Source organism: Protopterus annectens, chromosome 9.part0, assembly GCF_019279795.1.
Source record: "Protopterus annectens isolate FY-2018-M chromosome 9.part0, PAN1.0, whole genome shotgun sequence".
NCBI classification, from domain to species: domain Eukaryota; kingdom Metazoa; phylum Chordata; order Ceratodontiformes; family Protopteridae; genus Protopterus; species Protopterus annectens.
In genome coordinates, this window is record NC_056743.1 from 597,026,236 (window position 1) to 597,046,603 (window position 20,368).

A 20,368-nucleotide genomic window follows, 5' to 3' on the forward strand; every position below is an offset into this window, starting at 1 on the left:
GGGTTAGGCTGGCATCTGTCATGGGTGCCCGGAGCTGACGTCAGTACGTAGTAGTACTTAAGCGCATGACCGACACCATATTCTCAGTCTTTCTTGCCGCGTGGTCTGAAGCAGAAGCAGCGTTTGCAAGTGCCGTTCGGCGTTCTGAACTTTTCAGTTTTCGAGTTTCAGACCGAAGACCAAGTTGGGCTAAATACCTGCTAGAAAATTTTTGTCTTTTCTTGCCTCAGTTAATCCGGATGTCAGAAAAAGTTAATTGTATTTCTTGTGGGAAACAGATACCTCATAGGGACTATCATTCTCTCTCTATTCCTTGCTTAGGGCCTGAACATGACATAGTCTGGTGTCGCTTTTGCGCTAGATTTAATAAGCGCACCATTAAACGCAGATTAGACTGTGCTAGGCTTGTTTTCGGTAAGCGGTGTAACTACAACTTGCCGTCGGATCCTCCGACGCCCGCTACCGCTAAAAAGCGAAAAGATAAATCTTTAAGGTCTAAACCGGAGGAGTTGTCTGTTACGGATGCCGGTTCTATGGAATCTACGGTTGAATCTGTGGATCCAGCCGAGGTCTCTGCTGAATCCCAGGGGGAACCTTTACTTTTGCAGGAGTTGGCCTCTCAGGAGTTAGGTCAGGCCGAGGGTGCCTCTCAAGTTTCTGTGGTTCCATCCTTACAAAAGGTTATTAGGCCTTCTACTTCAGTCACTAAAGGCCCTGCTAAGGCTAGACTGGGTGTTTCTGGTACGGGGCACAGTTCTGGTTCTTCGGGTTCTGTTCCTAAAAAACATATGTTGAAAATGGCAGAGGATTTGATTACTTTGATCAGGGGTTCTATGCCACCTCCAGAGAAGAGGCCTAGGGTGGAGGCAGATTTAGAGGGAATGGAGCATTCTTCAGATTACTCTGAGTCCTCAGCTGAAGATATTCAGGATTTTCCTCCGTATTCTGATTCGGATGCAGAGGATTCCTGTCCTTCTGCTTCACCTCCAGAGGATTTTCCCTTTTCTGAAACCTTGCATTCCATGAGGGAGCGTTTCAAGTGGGAAGGTCAGGATCTTTCAGATTCTCGTAAGAGGCTTAGAGAATTTTTGTTTTTGCCACAGCATAGACCGTTGGCAATTCCCCGTTTTAGATGTTCAGGATGTTTTTTCTGAAGCTTCCCATAATCCTGCTTCTTTACCCCCTGCCCCTGTCAAGCCAGACGGGTATTACAGAGTTCGAGGCACATAAATATTTGTACAAGAACCCTAGAGCTGATCCGGAAACTATTATTCAAGGGCCTAAGGGTGTCAGGGCTTCTGTGGTTAAGAATCCAGTACCTTTGGATAAAGATTCTAGAGCGTTGGATAGGTGGGGTAAAAAAGTGTACACCTCTTCTACATTAGCTATGAGGGCTTTAAATTGCCAATTCCATATGCTGAAGTATCAGAACTTTGTTAGGTCAATTGAAAGCTAAGGTAGATGCTTTAGCTGAGGGTATAGAGTGTAAGGAATTGCAGGACTTAGTTCATGCTTCAGATCAAGTTGGTAAACATTCCTTGCAGTGTGGCTTCGATGCTCTTAAGGCTTCTTCCAGGGTGGCTGCTACTGGTTCAGTTATTCGTAGACATGCCTGGCTTAAGGATCAAAATTTGTCAGAGCATGTTAAAGCTCGGATTTTGGATGCTCCCCTTCAATCTGAAGTTCTTTTTGGTTCCCCGGTGGAGTCAGTTTTGAAAAAGATGGAAGACAAAGCTAAGTCTATGCAGACAGTTAAAGAATTTTTACAAGTGCAGCCCCTAAGTTTAGCAGGAATTGGCCTGTAAGAGGGATGGTCTTACCCTTCTTTGGATTTTCAGTGTAAGGGCAGGTCTCGATGTGGTAGGGGCAGGGCTCACGCTCAGGGTTCTTTCAGACCTAGGACTTGGAGTTCTTCTGCACAATCTTCTGGTGAGGGCAGGGGTCAACCTTTTCGTAGACAGACCCAATGACCTGTATCTTCAGCTGCCGGACCCATCTCTTCTGGCAGCTCCTCTAGGAGGAAAGTTGGCACTTTTCAAACAAAATTGGCATTTGGTCACCCAGGACAAATGGGTGTTGGACATAATAAATCAAGGCTAAATCAAGGCTACAAGTTTTATTTTCACACTTTTCCCCCCTTTCAAAGGCATGCCAGATGTACCTCCTCAGCAAAGGATGGAGGCTCAGGATCAAATTTCTTTGCTTTTACAGATGGGGGCAATCCAGGTGGTACCTTTGTCAGAAGAAGGCCTAGGGTTTTATTCTCGTCTATTCCTAGTGCCAAAGAAAGGAAACACTTGGAGGCCAATTCTGGATTTGTCCATTCTCAATACATACCTAGACATTCCAAAGTTCAAGATGTTAACATTACAACAACTTCTGCCTCTGCTAGGAAAAGAGCACTGGATGATAACTCTGGATCTCAAAGAAGCCTATCTTCACATTCCTATCAGGCCCAGCTGCAGGAGATTCCTGCGTTTGGCTGGTACTTCTCATTATCAGTTCTCTGCATTGCCCTTTGGTTTATCTACTGCCCAGGGTGTTCACAAAGGTTCTGGCTCCTGTAATAGCTTACTTAAGACTGAGGGGAATACAAATTTATCCTTATCTGGACGACTGCTTGATTCTTGCTCAAGACAAAGACAAGTTACTTCAACAGCTACAGTATGTGATGGCAGTTTTAAGGTGCCTAGGGTATTCTGTGAACGAAACAAAGTCCAGTCTAGTACCCTCTCAGGACATGTGCTTTCTGGGTGTGAGACTGAATACAGCCTCTCAGATGGCTTTTCTGACCCCGGACAAACCAAGAACTCTTCACCTATACTTCCAGCAATTATCAGTATGGTCCAGGCTGACTGCAAGGACAGTCCTTCAAGCCTTGGGGTTCATGGCATCTTGCATTCTGGTACTTCCCAATGCCAAACTGCATATGAGGAAGCTACAATGGTATCTCAAAAGTGTATGGACTCAACACTGCCACGATTTGGACACTGTCATTCAGATAATACCGTGCATCCAGAAGGAATTCTTGTGGTGGGCACAGGAATGTCACCTAAACAAGGGACTCTGTGACCCGACCAGAGGAGAGTCAGATCTTAACGACGGATGCCTCCGACCTGGCTTGGGGAGCACACTTCAATGGGAAATGGATTCAAGACACGTGGCCTCCCAAATTACAGCATTTGCTTATCGACATGAAGGAGATGTTTGCAGTCCAGTTTGCCCTGATGGCTTTCAAGGGCCTACTTCAACCAGGACAGGTGTTGATTCAAACAGACAACACTACAGTCATGTGGTACATCAACAAGCAGGGGGGGACTCCTTCTTACCCTCTTTGCAGACAAGCTGTGATATTGTGGGAGACTGCTCTGGGGTTGCACATCACTCTTCAAGCACGGTTTCTGCCAGGAGCACAGAACTCCCTAGCAGATGTATTGAGCAGACAAATTGTGGATCCCCACGAGTGGAAATTGGATCCTCAGGTATTTCAACAGTTGACAGTGGCTTGGGGAACTCCAGACATAGATCTGTTCGCTTCTCCTCTAAATTTCCAACTACCAAAATTTTGCACAAGGATGTTTCACCCAAAAGCTTGGAAAGTGGACGCTCTATCTTTCAGTTGGAACAACCTTCACGTCTATGCTTTTCCTCCTCTGCCTCTTCTTACCAAGGTACTCTTGAAAGTCAGGAGGGACAAGCCTTGCATGATTTTAATAGCACCAGATTGGCCACGTCAGCACTGGTATCCTCTGCTGAGGAGTTTAATTCAGGAGCCTCCTTGGCCTTTACCACAGCTTCCTCATTTGTTGTCCCAGTCAAGCAGTCATTTGCTCAATGTCAGGGTGCAGTCCCTGCATCTAACGGCCTGGCGTATTCTGTTTTAGAGCCTGTGGGTTCTCAGCTTCCCCAGCAGGTTTTGGATGTCATTTTGGAAGCTAGGCGGCCTAGCACTAGAAAAGTTTATGCTGAAAAATGGAAGAGATTTTTTCTTTGGAGTACAACAAAGGATTTTGATGTTTCGGTACCTTATTTGAGTTGTACACTGCAGTACCTTACTGAATTACTGGACAAGGGTTTGTCTTTTTCCTCTGTGAAGGTTCATGCTGCAGCCATTTCTGCTCACTATGATTGTGACCCTCCTTTATTTTCTCACCCTTTGTTTAAGCAATTTCTTAGAGGGGCAAAAAATATAAGACCTCCACGTAGAGCTCCTACTCCTGCCTGGGATCTCAATTTTGTGTTGGAGAAGCTTACTTTGCCTCCTTTTGAACCTGCAGCTACGTCTGAATTGAAGTTTTTGTCTTGGAAGACTGCCTTTTTGTTGGCCATTACTTCTGCCAGAAGGGTATCTGAATTGCAGGCTCTCATGGCAGTTGAACCCTTTCTAATATTCCATAAGGATAGAGTTTCTTTGCATTAACCCTACTTTCATGCCAAAAGTGATTTCTAATGTGGCCTTGAACCAGTCTATCCATTTGCCTACCTTTTATGCTGATCCCCAAAATAAGGGGGAAAAAATCTTGCATTCTTTGGATATACACAGGCAGTTACGTAATTATTTGAGCAGAACTAAGGAGTTCAGACAGACTCAACAGTTTTTTGTTACTTTTGCTTTGGGTTCACAAGGGAAAGCTGTTTCAAAGCAGGCTATTTCAAAGTGGATTGGTAATTGCATTGCTTTTTGTTGTTCTCATCATGGGAAGAATGTTCCTGCTTGGATTAGACCTCATTCCACTAGGGCTACGGCCACTTCTACTGCTTTTGAGGGTGTAGCTACTAAGGACATTTTGGAAGCAGCTACTTGGAGTTCAGTTCATACTTTTACTAAGCATTATCATCTCCCTCTTTTCTCCAAGTCCAGGGCTGGGTTTGCCACTGCAGTCTTACAGGGCATGTTAGCAGCCCCTAATGCCTTTTAGTTTGCCAGCCTCCCTTTTCCTTTGGGATTCTACCCACAGGTTATGACTGCAGCAATGTGAGATGAAGAACATAGTACAGTTTTGTACCTACCATAAATGTAGATGTTCGAGGATCCACATTGCTGCAGTCCTATTTTCCCTCCCTCCTTCCCCGCTTTGGTTTGGGGTTGTGGTTGTTGTTTTTATTACTTGGGGATAATTATTTTTCTCCTTTATGGCTCTGGCCTTTTCTCTTTAAGGCCTTCTGACATCTGGGGCAAGAAAGACTTGAGAATATGGCGTCGTTCATGCGCTTAAGTACTACTACGTACTGACGTCAGCTCCGGGCGCCCATGACCGACGCCAGCCTAACCCTTTGGTATTCGGGCCGACCGAGGACAGCGGACTACCCACAGGTTATGACTGCAGTAATGTGGATCCTCGAACATCTACATTTATGGTAGGTACAAAACTGTACTTTTCTTCTACAGACTTTTCCTGGTACCCAGAAAGGAGGGCACCTGGCACCCTATCCTCTATCCATTGTAAACACCTTCTTGGTGATACCAAAATTCAAAATGCTCATCCTCCAGCAACTGCTACCTATGCTCTCCAAGAATGCTTGGCTAGCCATCCTAGACCTAAAAGAGGCCTACTTCCACATTCCTATCAGGGAATCATGCAGGAAATAGCTGTTTCAGGGCAGGATCTCTGAACTTTCAGTTCTCTGCGCTTCCCTTTGGCTTGTCTACTGCTCCTAGAGGTTTCACAAAATGTTTGGTTCCTATCATTGCCTTTTGCAATCAAAGGAATATCCAAATTTACCCATACTTAGATGACTGACTAATTCAGGCAGACAGTCGGGGAAAAGCTGCTCAAGCACCTGGCGTTTTTAAGTCCCTACTGATCTCCCTAGGGTACACTTTCAACGAAAAATTCAAATTAGTACCCACCCAAAGGATCATATTCCTGGGAGCAAGCCTGGACACAGCATCCCAGATGGCATTCCTTACACCAGAAAAGCAAACTTACCTTAAATCCTACTTGTCTCAACTAGCCACCAGACCCTAGTTAATCCGCAAGGAAAATTCTGGAAGCTCTGGGGTTCATGGCATCTTGCATTCTACTCATTCTGTGTGCCAGACTCCATGTGAGGAAACTTCAGTGGTACCTAAAAAGCTTTTGGTGTTAACACTGTCAAGACCTGGAAACTCTTGTACCAATAATACCTTGGCTATGGAATGATTTTCTTTGTTGGGCAGCAGCTTGCTCCCACAACAAGGGACTACCTTTCTTGCCACCCCTGACGCCCAGACCCTCACCACAGATGCATCAGACTATGCCTGGGGTGCACACTAGGAAGGCAGGTGCATACAGGGCCAATGGAGCCCACAGCAATTCCATCTGCGCATCAACCAAAAAGATGCTGGCTGTCCAGTACGCATTGACCGCTTTCAGGCCCCTTCTCTCCCCAGCGGCTCTCCTGATCAAGAGAGACCACCACTGTAATGTGGTGTATCAACAAGCAGGGAGGGAATCGCTCTTACCCTCTATGCAGGCAGGCCATGACCCTATGGCACACAGCCTCTGCCATGCAACTATGCTTGTTAGCACAATTCCTGCCAGGCTCTCTAAACTCTGGCAAACAACTTGAGCAGAAAACATCTGGACCCACATGAGTGGCAGCTAGACCAAAGAACCTTCACCCTAATAACTCAGAAATGGGGCACCCCGAAGGTCGTCCTCTTTGCTTCCCACACCAACCGTCAGCTCCACAAGTTCTGCACCAGGGAGCCTCACTACATGGCCTGGACAGTGGATGCCCTATCTTTCCCCTGGGTCAGTCTCTCGGTCTGTGCATTTCCCCCCTACCTCTCCCCAGGGTACTGCTCAAAATAAGGGAAGAAAAACCAAGGACAATTCTGATTGCTCCATACTGGCTTCGCCAGCACCGGTACCCACTGCTCTGCAGTCTGTCCCCACTGCCACTATGGCATCTCCCTCAGACCCCAACCTTCCTGACCCACATTCATGCATCCCCAATTGCAGACCCTCAATTTGCCAGCCTGGCTTAATCCCTGACCACTGATCAATCCTACCAGTCTCCGTAAACAGGTTCCAGATGTTATGCGTGAGGCTAGACGCCCTTATGCTGACAAATGGAGAAGTTCCACAACTAGATTCAGGGTAAGGGGAGCTGATATGGCACAGCCCTCCCTACCTCTCATCCTGGATTACCTAGCTGATCTGTTACACAATGGTCTCTCCTTTTCCTCTGTAGAAGTTCATGCCTCTATCTCTGCTCATTTCAACACTGAGCATTCACTTTTCTCACACCCTCTGATCAAACAGTTCCTAAGAGGGGCTAGCAACTTGAGGCCACCGAGAAGAGTACCTATCCCAGCTTGGGACCTAAACTTGTGTTGAAAAAGCTCACCCTGCCCCCCTTTGAACCAGCATAGTCAGCAGAGTTAGTTTCTCTCCTGGAAGACTGCCAGAAGAGTCTCTGAACTACAAGCACTCATGGCGGAAGAGCCCTTCATCATCTTCCATGCTGACAGGGTGTCCCTCATGACTAACCCCATGCCAAAAGTGGTGTCCAGTGTGGCTCTCAACCAATCCATTTATTTGCCCTTTCCCTAACTCGCAAAACAAGGGGTGAAAGGATCCTCACTCTAGGTGTGCACAGCTCAGATTCTATCTAGACAGGACTAAATCATTCAGAAAGACTGATCAATTACTGGTCAGCTTTGCTGCAAGGCAGAGGGCAAAGCCATCTCTAAACAAGCAATTTCCACATGGATAGCACACTGCATCCATTAATTTTACAAGTAACATGGGAAACCTCCCTCTAACGGGGTCAGGGCTCACTCTGCCAGAGCAGCCTCCCCATCTGCAGCTTTCCTCTCATGGGTCCCCACCAGGGACATCCTGAAGGCTGCCACATAGACATCTGTTTACTCTTTCACCAAGCATTACCACCTGCCTATCTTCTCCAAATCCAGGGCAGGTTTTGCCACTGCAGTCTTGCAGGGCATCCTAACTAGTCCCTAGGCTCCTTGATCGTCTCCACCCTTTTCCTCAGCTTTGGGAATCAACCCAAATGTGATGACCAACAGTGAAACACTAAAAACGTAGTACAGTTGTGTACACTTGCTATAAATATAGATGTTAGAGTGTATTCACTGTTGGTCCTGGTTTCCCTCCCTCCCTCCATTCCCCTTTCTCCCCCCCCCTCCCCCTTACAAGGAACTTTTTGGTATTTACTTCCACCATATCCTGGCTAACGCTTGGGGTCTCCTGACAGGGCAAGGAAAACTGATGTAATGGCGTTGGCTGCTTTACTTTGTACTACTGAAAACCTGAAGTCAGTCCTGAAGCGACCGCAACCGACGCTGTAATACTAAGCCTCTGGTGTTTGGGCCTGCTGAAGGCTATCCTGGCAAGGATAACCCCAAATGTGATGACTGCAACAGTGAGTACACTCTAGCATCTACATTTATGGTAACTGTACACAACTGTACTTTTCGGTGCTGGAAGCGATACGACAGGCTCGCTCAGATAGGTTTCCACCTGTCATTTCTCATGGTTTTATTGCAGGACCCAGTGAAGTTCTGGTTCTGGATCAGCCCTCTAATGGGGCAAATTACATTTCTGAACAGTGCCCTACCCATGCTGGGAGCTCTTCTATTGCAGGGGGGCTTACTCAACATGAGAACTTGTGAATGGAAATAACATCTCTCAGACTGCAACAACCTCTTCCTCACAGACCCAGCTAGTTTCACCTGACAAATGTATTGGATGTCCTTCAAGGATGCATCTGCAGTTATCACATATGGGTTGTCCTGCCTCAGGCTGCCCTTCGGTTGGCCGGATTCCAAAGTCTGGGTCCGGCATCGGCTGACGTCGCCCTCTCCCCGACGTCAGAGCGCCTGGGGTATAAAAGCGTCAGCCGACACCATCTTCCTCAGTCTTTCTTGCTGTGTGGTGCCCGAAGCAGAAGCAGTTCGCAAGTGCCGGTCAGCCAGCTCCTGTAATTCAGCTACCGAAGACTTCAAAGCCTGGCACCCGTTGGGGACTCTTTCTTGCCTCAGCCGATGTCAGATAAAGTTAATAATTGTTTAACTTATGGGAAACAAATACCTCATAAGGATTTCCACTCTTACTGCCTCCCCTGCCTAGGCCCAGACCACGACGTCTCGGCCTGTTCAGCCTGTGCTTCCTTCAACCGACGCACTCTTAGATGGGCGGAGTTCGCAGAGGAATTTTTTGGGGCTAGTTTTTCATACAAAATGCCGTCGGAGACTCCGACTTCACATTTAATAAACAAACGGAAGGACAAGGACCGACATACGCGGGCCGCGGTTTCTGCTGAAACCACGGCCAGGCCTACCGCGAGTGTCTCGGCTGAAACTGAGTCCTTGGTACTTCCGACACCCAAAACCACTCAACCGACAACCTCTGCCCCAGAGGCCCCTGCTGAGTCGGTTATTGAATTTCCTTCAGAAACTGGTGTTTTGGAAACTTCCGACACCATTACTCTAGACAAAACTACTCCAGCACGTGGTGCAGCTAGGCCTCCTGCAGCCATGCCCATAAAGGCATTCACCAGGGCTAAAGTTGCTAAACATACAAAAGCTATGCCTCCCAGGGTTATTCCTCAGGGACCCTCTACAAGTTCTCAGATTCTTATTTTAGCAGAGGGCCTTATTTCCTTGATTAGGGGATCTCAACCTCATCCGGACAGGGGCTCTCAACCTCCTCTAGACAAAAGGCCCAGGGTTGAGCTCTCTCATCCCCCACTCCTCAGAGGAGGCCTCTGATGGATCTGCTCTCTCGGACTACCAGGAGGAGGCTTTTTCGGCCTACGAGGATTCTGATGCAGAGGAATCCATCCCCTCGGCCTCCCCTCCTGAAGAGCTATCCTTTGGTGAGACCCTTCACACTATGAGAGAGCATTTCAAATGGCAGGGCCAGGAATTTTCTGATTCCAGGAAAAGATTAAGAACTTTTCTGCATTTACCTCAGCATAGACCTTTGGCTATTGCTCCTGTTTTGAATGTCATTGATGTGTACTCTGAGTCTAGCATACCCCCTGACACTCTTCCCCCGGCCCCTGTCAAACCCGATAGGTACTACAGGGTCCTGGAATCGCATTTTCTTTACAAGGCACACTCTGCTGATCCAGAAACTATTTCCCAGGGCCCTAAAGGCGTTGCGGCTGCCACCTCTAAAAATCCACTCCCCTCTGAAAGGGAGTCCAGGGCTTTAGAGAGATGGGGTAAAAAAGTGTGTACTTCTGCTACTCTTTCTATGAGGGCATTAAATTGCCAATTTCATATGATACAGTACCAAGAGTATTTGTTAGATGAATTGCATAAGAAACTGTCTTCACCTGAACCCCTAGATCGCAAATCACTACAGGATCTGGTACATAACTCCCAGCAGGTTAGTAACCATTTCTTACAATGTGGTTATGATGCATTGGAAGCTTCATGTAGGTCAGCTATGACAGGTGCAGTCATACATAGACATGCTTGGCTGAAGGAACAATCTCTGCCAGACCATGTTAAAGCTAAGCTTCTGGATGCTTCCCTGGAAAAGCAAAAGTTATTTGGCTCCACTGCTCAGGAGGTCTTAAAGAAGGTTGAGGAAAAGGCAAAATCTGTACAAACGGTTAAAGATTTTCTACAAGTCCAACCACCAAGATTCAGCAGAAATTGGCCTGCCAAGAATTGGTCTTTTCCAGACAGAAAGATTTCAGAGAGGCAAGAACAGGCGTGCCAGAGGTAGAGGGCAAGCTAGAGGCTCCTACAGAGGGCATCAATGGCAGCCTCCCAACCAGAAAGGTAGTGCAGGACCTACAACTGCTGCACAAGGACACTCAATGACTTTGCTTTGATTCCGCCAACCAGGGCTCAATTAGAAGCACCTTTGGGCGGAAAGCTTTCTTTATTCTCAGACAATTGGCACATTATTACAAGAGACAAATGGACACTGCAAATAATAGACAGAGGATACAGGTTCCATTTTCACACATTACCAAAAAGAAAAGGCATGCCAGACCTGCCACCAAATCAAAGGGCAGAGGCTTTGAAACAAATCTCCAAATTAATGCAAATGAAAGCTATAGAAATGGTTCCTCTTTCAGAACAAGGCCAAGGTTTTTATTCCAGACTTTTCCTTGTTCCAAGAAAAGAAAATCAACGGAGGCCTGTTCTCGATTTGTCCGCACTGAATACTTATCTCATTGTGCCAAAATTCAAAATGCTGACTCTACAGCAACTCCTTCCCATGCTGGGCAAGGGGTCTTGGCTGGTGACTCTAGACCTCAAGGAGGCATACCTGCATGTCCCTATCAGACTAAGTTGTAGAAGACACCTCAGATTTCTTGCAGGCTCAGAGCATTATCAATTCTCAGCATTGCCCTTTGACGTATCTACTGCGCCCAGAGTATTCACAAAATGCCTGGCATCAGTAATTGCGCACTGCAGACTTCAGGGGATTCAAATATTCCCATATCTGGACGACTGCCTTATACAAGCGGACAGCCAACAAGCTTTGGTAAAGGACTTAAATTATGCCATCCACATACTGCAGGCATTGGGATATACAGTCAACTTTCACAAATCAAGACTTGTTCCATCCCAAGGAATAACTTTTCTGGATGCGGATTTAGACACAACCACCCAAATGGCTTTTCTCACAGAAGAAAAACAAAGACAACTACCGGATTACTTAAAGAATCTGACAAGACAAACTCAGCTGACTACAAGGAAAATCCTGCAGGCCCTGGGTTACATGGCATCTTGCATTCTTCTCATTCCCCAAGCAAGGGTGCATATGAGGAAACTACAATGGTACCTAAGGAGTTTATGGACTCAGCACAGCCACAGCTTAGAAACTTTGATCCCACTCATTCCATGTCTCCAAAAGGAATTTCTGTGTGGGCTCAAGCAAGCCAATCGAACAGGGGTCTGCCCTTCAGCAAGCCAATAGCCAGCCAAACTATTACAACGGACGCTTCAGACCACGGTTGGGGAGCGCACATGGAGGGCAGATGTATTTAAGGACTGTGGTCACAAAAGGAGCTACACATGCACATAAACCAAAAGGAAATGCTGGCAGTGATACATGCAATCGAGGCCTTCAAACTCTTTTTGCATCAAGGCCACCTGCTAATAAGGACGGACAACACCACAGTTATGTGGTACATAAACAAGCAAGGAGGCACCCATTCCTACCCTCTTTGCAGACTGGCAATGAATCTATGGGAACTTTCCTTGAAACTCAATATAGACCTGCAATCCCAGTTTGTGCCAGGAAAAGACAATATACTGGCGGACAGCTTAAGCAGAAATATCATGGATGCACACGAATGGATGTTGCACCCAGACGTCTTCCTACAGAACACAATCATAGGGAAGGCCAGACATGGATCTTTTTGCCTCCCCCCACAATCAACAGCTGAAGAAATTCTGCTCAAGGACATACCACCCACAAGCATGGAAAGTGGACGCCCTATCTTTCAGCTGGAGAACCCTAACAGTTTATGCATTTCCACCTCTTCCATTAATGACCAAGGTCTTACTGAAGATAAGGACAGAGCAGCCAAAAGTGATTCTGATAGCTCTGGACAGGCCAAGACAGCACTGGTACCCACTGTTAAAGAGCATGTCACACACGAAACCATGGCCTCTTCCTCAATGGCCACTTCTCCTGACATAGCACAATTACAAAACTCTGCATTCCAACCTGAAAACCTTGCGGCTAACAGCCTGGAAAATACCTTGACTCCTCCTCAGGATAAGCTATCCAAGAGAGTGAAGGATATCATCATGGAAGCTCGCAGGCCTTCCACAAGAAAGGCATATTCAGCAAAATGGAAAAGATTTCACATTTGGAACACCACAAAGGGCCTAGATGCGACAGTGATGAACATGCCACATATCCTGGAATACTTGGCAGAAATGCTCCACAATGGCCTGTCTTACTCTTCCATTAAAATTCATGCTTCAGCAATTTCAGCAGAGTATAATACTGATCCACCTGTTTTTTCTCATCCTCTTCTAAGACAGTTTCTAAGAGGAATTGAAAACATCAATCCTCCAAGGAAGCCTCTAGTGCCTACTTGGGACTTTAACTTCGTGTTGGAAAAACTAACTCTGCCTCCCTTTGAACCAGCAGCATCTGCAGAACTACAGTTCCTGTCTTGGAAGACCGCCTTCCTTCTGGCCATAACCTCAGCAAGAAGAGTATCTGAGTTACAGGCCCTCATGGCAGTACAGCCATTTCTTATTTTTCATCAGGATAGAGTGTCATTGAGAACCAATCCTTCATTTATGCCAAAGGTGGTATCCAGGGTCTCCTTAAACCAAGCTATTCACCTGCCTACCTTCTTTCCAAATCCACAAAACAAAGGGGAGAAACTTCTGCACACTCTGGACATAGACAGTTGCGCTACTACTTGGACAGAACGAAAAGCTACAGAAAAACTGACCAGCTGTTGGTAGCATATGCTGCTGGTGCACAAGGAAAAGCAATTTCCAAACAGACAATTTCAAAATGGATAGGGAATTGCATTCGTTTCTGTTATTCCTGCCATGGAAAAACTGTGCCAGCTAACATTAGACCTCATTCCACCAGAGCCACAGCCACCTCCACAGCCTTCTTAAGAGGGGTGGCTACCAAGGACATTTTAGAAGCTGCTACATGGAGCTCCGTGCATACATTTTCCAAGCATTAAAATTTACATTTATATTCCAGATCCAGAGCAGGCTTTGCTACGGCAGTCCTGCAGGGCATCTTAGCTACACCATCCTTTACATAGATCCTCCACCCCCAGATTGGCTATGGTATTCTACCCATATGTGATGACTGCAGATGCATCCTTGAGGGACATAGTACAGTTTTGTACCTACCATAAATGTAGATGTCCGATAGGTATGCATCTGCAGTCAGGTTTACCCTCCCTCCTTCCCCTCTTTGGTATTTATGGGGTACTTTTCCCTAACATAGCTAGCTGGGGTTATCTATTATGGTGTATTTGTTGTGTGTGTGTGTGTGTGTGTGTATTCTGGGGCAAGAAACACCGAGGAAGATGGCGTCGGCTGATGCTTTTATACCCCAGGCGCTCTGTCGGGGAGAGGGCGACATCAGCCGACACCGGACCCAGACTTTGGAATCCGGCCGACCGAAGGGCTGCCTGAGGCAGGACAACCCATATGTGATGACTGCAGATGCATACCTATCGGACATCTACATTTATGGTAGGTACAAAACTGTACTTTTCCCTCTTCTGATCTGCAGACATTGTGCAGTGATAAGGGAAAGTATTACCAGAAACTGGAGTATTTTAACAAGTAACTGTGATGGTGAACACATTCTAGCAGAGGCACCAACTTTCCTTCACAAAAGAACATGCTCATTAGGCTTTCCTTTGAAAATAGGGTTTCTCCTTTCCTGCTCCAGCAGCAGCTAGACACGGACTTGGCCTCAGGCATGTTTTCATGTGGAGGATGTGTGGCTTGTGCTTACATTTACACTAGTTTGTCTTGCACTTTTACACTTTGCAATAAAACAGTGACTTTTCATAAGCATTTTGATTGTAATACTGTGGGGGGTAGTTTATGCTGGTTTATGTTTTGTCAATTTTTACATTGGTAAGACTTGAAGAAAATGATAGGCTCTTAAAGAATACTGTAGAGCCATTAAAGGCAAAGATCAAAGTAATGCACTTGATTGATAAGCATAGTCTTCTATGTACTGGGTTTGTAAAATTAATTTTTTATGTGTTGGAGCATGTGGTTTCTTTCTTTAGGGATTTGGACACAGAGGTCTGCGAGCTGAAATGGCAGTTGCTGTTGAATGCGGATACCTCTCTGCGACTAAATGGGACACTAAATCTAAAATGCGCATTGAAGTGGTATAATTAATTTGCATAATGTTTGAGTTTACTACTATTTAAACAAAAGCTACTTTTTAATTTACATTGATAGGAGTCTGTTGCATTCTGTTGTTGGGCACGATCTTATACCATGGTACACGGTACACCTACTGATTGATTTAACCTACTGCGATTGGCTGAAGCCTGAAATGTAGATATTTTATTGCTATACTGACTCTGTCTGGGATTTGGGTATTGTATTTAATTTATCTGAAGAAGTTCTAACACTAATAAAGGAACAAAAGCGCTAAACATTTGTTCAGCTTGTTTCTTTGTCTGGTGATTCACTAACATTTGTTTGTGCCTTTTTTCAGTTTTATTTTATTTATTTATAGGTGTGTGTCTGTACACACACACACACACACACACACACACACACACATATATATATATATATATATATATATATATATATATATATATATATAAAATATGTATGTGTGTGTGTGTGTGTGGGTATGTGTGTGGGTATGTGTACCAGGAAAGGCATTGTGGGAATTAGAAATGTACTATCATGTAGGGGAAAAATGTCAATGATGGTAGTTAGAAAAACAAACGGAATGCTCAGCAGCCTAAGATAGCCAAAAGCCTTAACGCAATTTTATTAAATCAAAAAACAAACAGCGTTTTCGCTACTAGATAAGTGTAGCTTCATCAGAGGCAGAAAAACACAGAAAAAAGGCGCCAACCAGAATTTATATTAATGGCAGCCTTGTTAAAATCAGCTGGTATATATATTACATCACTTCCTTAGACTATTTAGATGTTCACAAACACCTATTTCTCAAATCATTTCAGCTAAAAATCTATAATATCTCACCCTTCCAGTAAAAACAAATTTATGTAAAAGAATTTTGATACATATAAAATTATGGTACATATAGAATTAGTACATTTAAAATTAATACTTTTAAAATAAATACTTATAAGTTCATTTAATATGAAATAAACAATGTGTGACACTTGTGTATAACCATAATTATGATATAATATACAAAAAATCATCCTATATATTGAATCAATTATTTAACTCCATACTGGATAAAAAATTATTAAATCCATGTGGTAGAAACAAACCTATTATAGTAATGACATATCAGCGGAGGTAAGATCTGTATTTTAACACAGGAGCTATATTGCAGCTTTCGTTTAAGCCTGGCATGTTAAAGGCGTCTAATTTAAGCTGCCATTGTAATTCCAAAATTTCTAATAATAAAGAGATAGGTCCTCCCCTGATAGATTTGTGTTTACAGTCAATACCCATAAAAACAAAGTTATGCCCATGGTTGGAAACCACATGTTTGGCAAGTGCATTCTCACTTTTTTTATTTCTAATTGCATATATATGTTGGTATATGCGCTCTCTGAATTTTCTATCAGTTTTTCCGACATAAAATGCCAGACAACAAACGCAGAGAGCAACATATATAACAGATTTTGTATTACAATCTATTCTGCTATTTATCCAATATTTTTTATGACCAATACTAAACGAGCTCCCAGTTCGCAAAACGTGGCACCAGTTGCAGGCCCCACAGGTAAAACATCCTTTTGTTTTTTGAAAAGCTTGTGCTGGTACATTTGTTTGCAATAATTCCTTAATGTTGTGACCTCTCCTAAATGTGAACCTTGGTTTATCACCAAGTTTCTCAACTAAAAAGGAATTATTAGTAATGAAATACCAGTTTTTAACAATAATATCTGATATTTCTTTAGAATTCAAACTAAAAACAGTAGAAAAGGACAAAGTAAAGTCCCTTCTAGGTTCCTCAATCACAGTAACAGGACCAAGACCTGTACTTGCCACTTCGGTTACCATATCTTGTTCACTAACATTTACAAGCCTATGATCAAGAATTAAGGGGGAAAGAATTCCATTCCTTCTTTTGTTAGAAACTTCTAATATCATTTCTTCTATGACTAAGGGTGGGTAACCCCTGTCCAAGAAAAATTCGCTAAGGACTGTGCATTCTTCCTCAAAACCTTTAAGTTCACTACACATCCTAACTGCCCTAATTAATTGCCCTTTAATAATGGCTTTTTTTAGTTTGTATGGATGGGCACTTGTGTAGTGTAGGAATGAATTAATGTAAGTGTCCTTACGATAAATAGATGAAATGAATCTTAGATTCCTTATGTCTTTTTTCAGTTTAACATCCAAATAATCTATCTCACAAGTATCAAATTTGGAAGTAAACCTAAGGAATGTTGTTGTACTGTTGAAATATTCAATCAACAACCGTGCCTCTTCTTCATTGCCCTTGAACAGAATAAAAATGTCATCAAGGAATCTGGTGTAAAAACATATCCTATTTTTCCATGATGGGTGGTTTAGGACAAATTTCCTCTCCCAGTGTGCCATAAACAAGTTGGCTACAATGGCTCCACACGGAGATCCCATGGCAACGCCCTGTTTCTGGATATAAAATTCTTTTCCAAAGACGAAAAAATTAGAGGACAGAACGAGATCTAGAAGTTCTATAATATTATTGATCACGTCTCTTGGAGCTTTTAATTCAGACAGTAACAACTCCAACCACTCTATAGCCTCCAAATGAGGTATGGAAGTGTATAAATCGACTACGTCGACTGTAACAAAGTTGTACTCACTGTCAAATGTAAAGCTGTTAATACTTTCTAAAAAGCTCCATGAGTCCTTACAAATACTTGGAAGGTATTCCAAGTATTTGTTTAACATAGAATCTATGTATTTAGCTGATGGATAAGAAATGGAAGACCTTCCATCAACTAATGCCCTCATAGGCGGATCCCCAAGATTCTTATGAATCTTGGGTATACCAAACATGACAGGCGTTCTTGGTTGAGTGATGTTAATATACTCATAAGTCTCAAGGTCTATTCTACCCTCAATAAAGAGGTCCCTAAAATACCCCTTAATCCTATGAATATTAGTGTTCATCTCATTAAGAGATGAATGGTTGTATGCCGGTGTGTCCAAAACCAATGACATTTTTTCATTATATAAATCATGTTCAAAGACAACAAGACCACCACCTTTGTCAGGTTTCATAACTCTGACAGAGGATTCCTTAAGTTGGTTTAAGGCCTGCAACTGCTCTTTTGATATGTTAAAAATACTTTTCCTAGCCCCCTTAGTATTATTTAAATGGCTGATACCTAATTCGCAGGCATTTTCAAAAATACGTAAGCCTACGTGTAAAGGGGGATTAAAGATGCTCGGAAGCTTTATAGCAACTCTATCTTCATTGTTAGAATTGTTAAACAAAAGCTTTAAATTAAGCTTCCTGACAAAGCACTTCAGGTCAATAAGTACTTTAACAACATCAAAATGTCTCGATGGAACAAAATTGTAACCTAATGAAAGTAACTCAACTAACTCAGGTTCTAACGTCAGTGATGAAAAATTGTAAATAGTGAAATCACCTTTTTTGTTCTTTACAATACTAGGACAATTAGGGGCTTCTAAAGGTGTTACTTCAACTTTTAATTCTTCCAATTCCTGTTCTTCTTCCTCCCCTGATTCTGATTGGGTCCTTTCACTAAAAAATGTGAATTATCATTTTTTGAATTATCATTTTTTTGAATTAATAGTGTTTAAAGATTGAGCCTCATGTCCCCTCCTTTATTCTTGTTTCTGTTACTTCTTCTAACTACATTCCAATTACTGGTAGAGGTTGCAGCTTCCCCCTCATCCGGAACCTGTGTATCCATACTTGGACTCTTATCATGCCCAGAGCCTGAGTCCTCGTCTTGAATGACAAAATTTGCCAATTTAGGGTAAGCTGTATTAGACAAGTAAACTTGTCTATCCCTAAATAGTTTCTTGGTTTTTTGAATTTTCAACTTTCCCATATAAGTATCGATGCTTGCAAAAATGCGTTCGTAATCGTACCTGAACTTTTCAAAGGAAACATACATTCTAATTTCCTCATCTAATAGATTAATTTCTGTAGTCAAGTTATCAATACATACAGTATAATGTTTAATAATCAACTCCAAAAGATCAAGTCCTTGTTTTTGAAACATCGCCTTTAAATCCAATAAGAAAAGCATTTTCTTTGATTAAACCCGAGGGTGTGAAATTGTTCCTCAAACCCTTAGGTACCATATTTTCAGAAATGCACTGTTTAAAGTAAGCGACTTCTAACTGTAGCTTACGTATCTTTAAAGTCTTATTGTCCAAAGTTTTAAGCTTCTCAGACGCATCAAAATTGTCTTCATTGGAACACATAGGACCCTGCACCGGCAAACCATCGCATAAAGGTTGCAAAAAAGATAAAAAGTCACCTGTATTATTAATCCAATCCGCAGCCGATGAAACGCCAATAAGTGCCTTTCCATTTGTCAATGTGTTAGTAGAATGCGAGTCCTCTTTTTGAGTGCAATGAGTACAAGGATAAGGGAAAACCTAGTAACACGAAAATATTTAATATGTATGGCAAAAAATGTGCGTGTAATATACAAAGGGAAATGTTTATCTGACAAAAACACAAACTTGAGAGCTATGGCTGACCATGTCCTTTTATGAAAAACTGCAAACAAGATCTGAGGTATGTAAGGGGTTGGTGCATTTTGGGTAAGGGAGAAGCTTGAGAGCTTTAGGGTTGCAACAGGCTTTAGTAACTGCCAAGTAGTATCCAAGGGTAGGATCTGAACCCAAAGCTGAGGATATATTGAAAATTGACATCTGGTCACAAGTTTCAAAGTAGAACATGCTTTGTTATACACGTATCCTGGAATTTTACTGATAGTTTTGTGCAAGAAAATTTGTGCGTTACTGGCAGTAGTTTTTGACTGCACATTGTCATGTGGTATAGAATTCTTTAGCATCCATTGTGCTAAACATCTGTATGTCAGAATTTAGAAATTCAGTTATTTGAAGTGCTTGAAAGTATCAATTACTCTGACACAGAAGTTTCCATTTTGCTGGCTTCACTAAGTGCTAGTTAAGAAATGGTAATTGTGAATGCTGGGCAGTACTTAATAGCAGCAATGATTCAAGCTATGGAAAAAGGCAGTATGAGCTCCATTTATTTTTGTCATGCTTCTGCTTGCTCTAACCGTGGGATTCATTTTTTTCTTTCCTAGAACTGTGATCTTTCTGGATGTGATTTGCAGGAAGCTAACTTGCGAGGGTCAAATGTTAAAGGTGCCATCTTTGAAGAGATGCTGACACCACTACACATGTCGCAAAGTGTTAGGTAACCTGGATACAGTATACTAAAGCCATACGGTGAGTGAATGCAGTTGAAACTTAAGAGTAAATTTTCCTTTTTTCCTTATTTTGAATGCAGAATAAGTTATGAAATAAGAAAATTTGTTTATCTAATAGTGACATGCAGTATTGTAAGAGTGGGGCAAACTTGACATGAAGCACAAAGTTTCTGCTTTGTAATAAAATGGCAGTACAGGTTTTTTTTAATTGATTTGCAGTTGAAGATCTAAGCTGGGAAGAGTGTAGATCTGTAGAAAGCCAGTTGGAATGGAGTTTTCTGCTTATTTTTTATTTTTATTTTGTTCACTGCTGGAGCTGAAGGATTTG

General features: G+C 43.2%; 1 protein-coding gene across 3 annotated transcripts in view; it reads left to right on the forward strand.

The window, feature by feature from the left end:
• Positions 1-20,062, forward strand: part of KCTD9 (potassium channel tetramerization domain containing 9) — a 458,686-nt gene extending 438,624 nt beyond the window's left edge. For all 3 annotated transcript variants that reach the window (XM_044083151.1, XM_044083153.1, XM_044083152.1), the window contains one exon: positions 19,915-20,062. In XM_044083151.1, the coding sequence (XP_043939086.1) occupies positions 19,915-20,031 (117 nt within the window). In that variant the 3' untranslated portion in view covers positions 20,032-20,062. The remainder of the gene's footprint in view (positions 1-19,914) is intronic.
• The last annotated feature ends 306 nt before the right edge of the window (positions 20,063-20,368 follow it).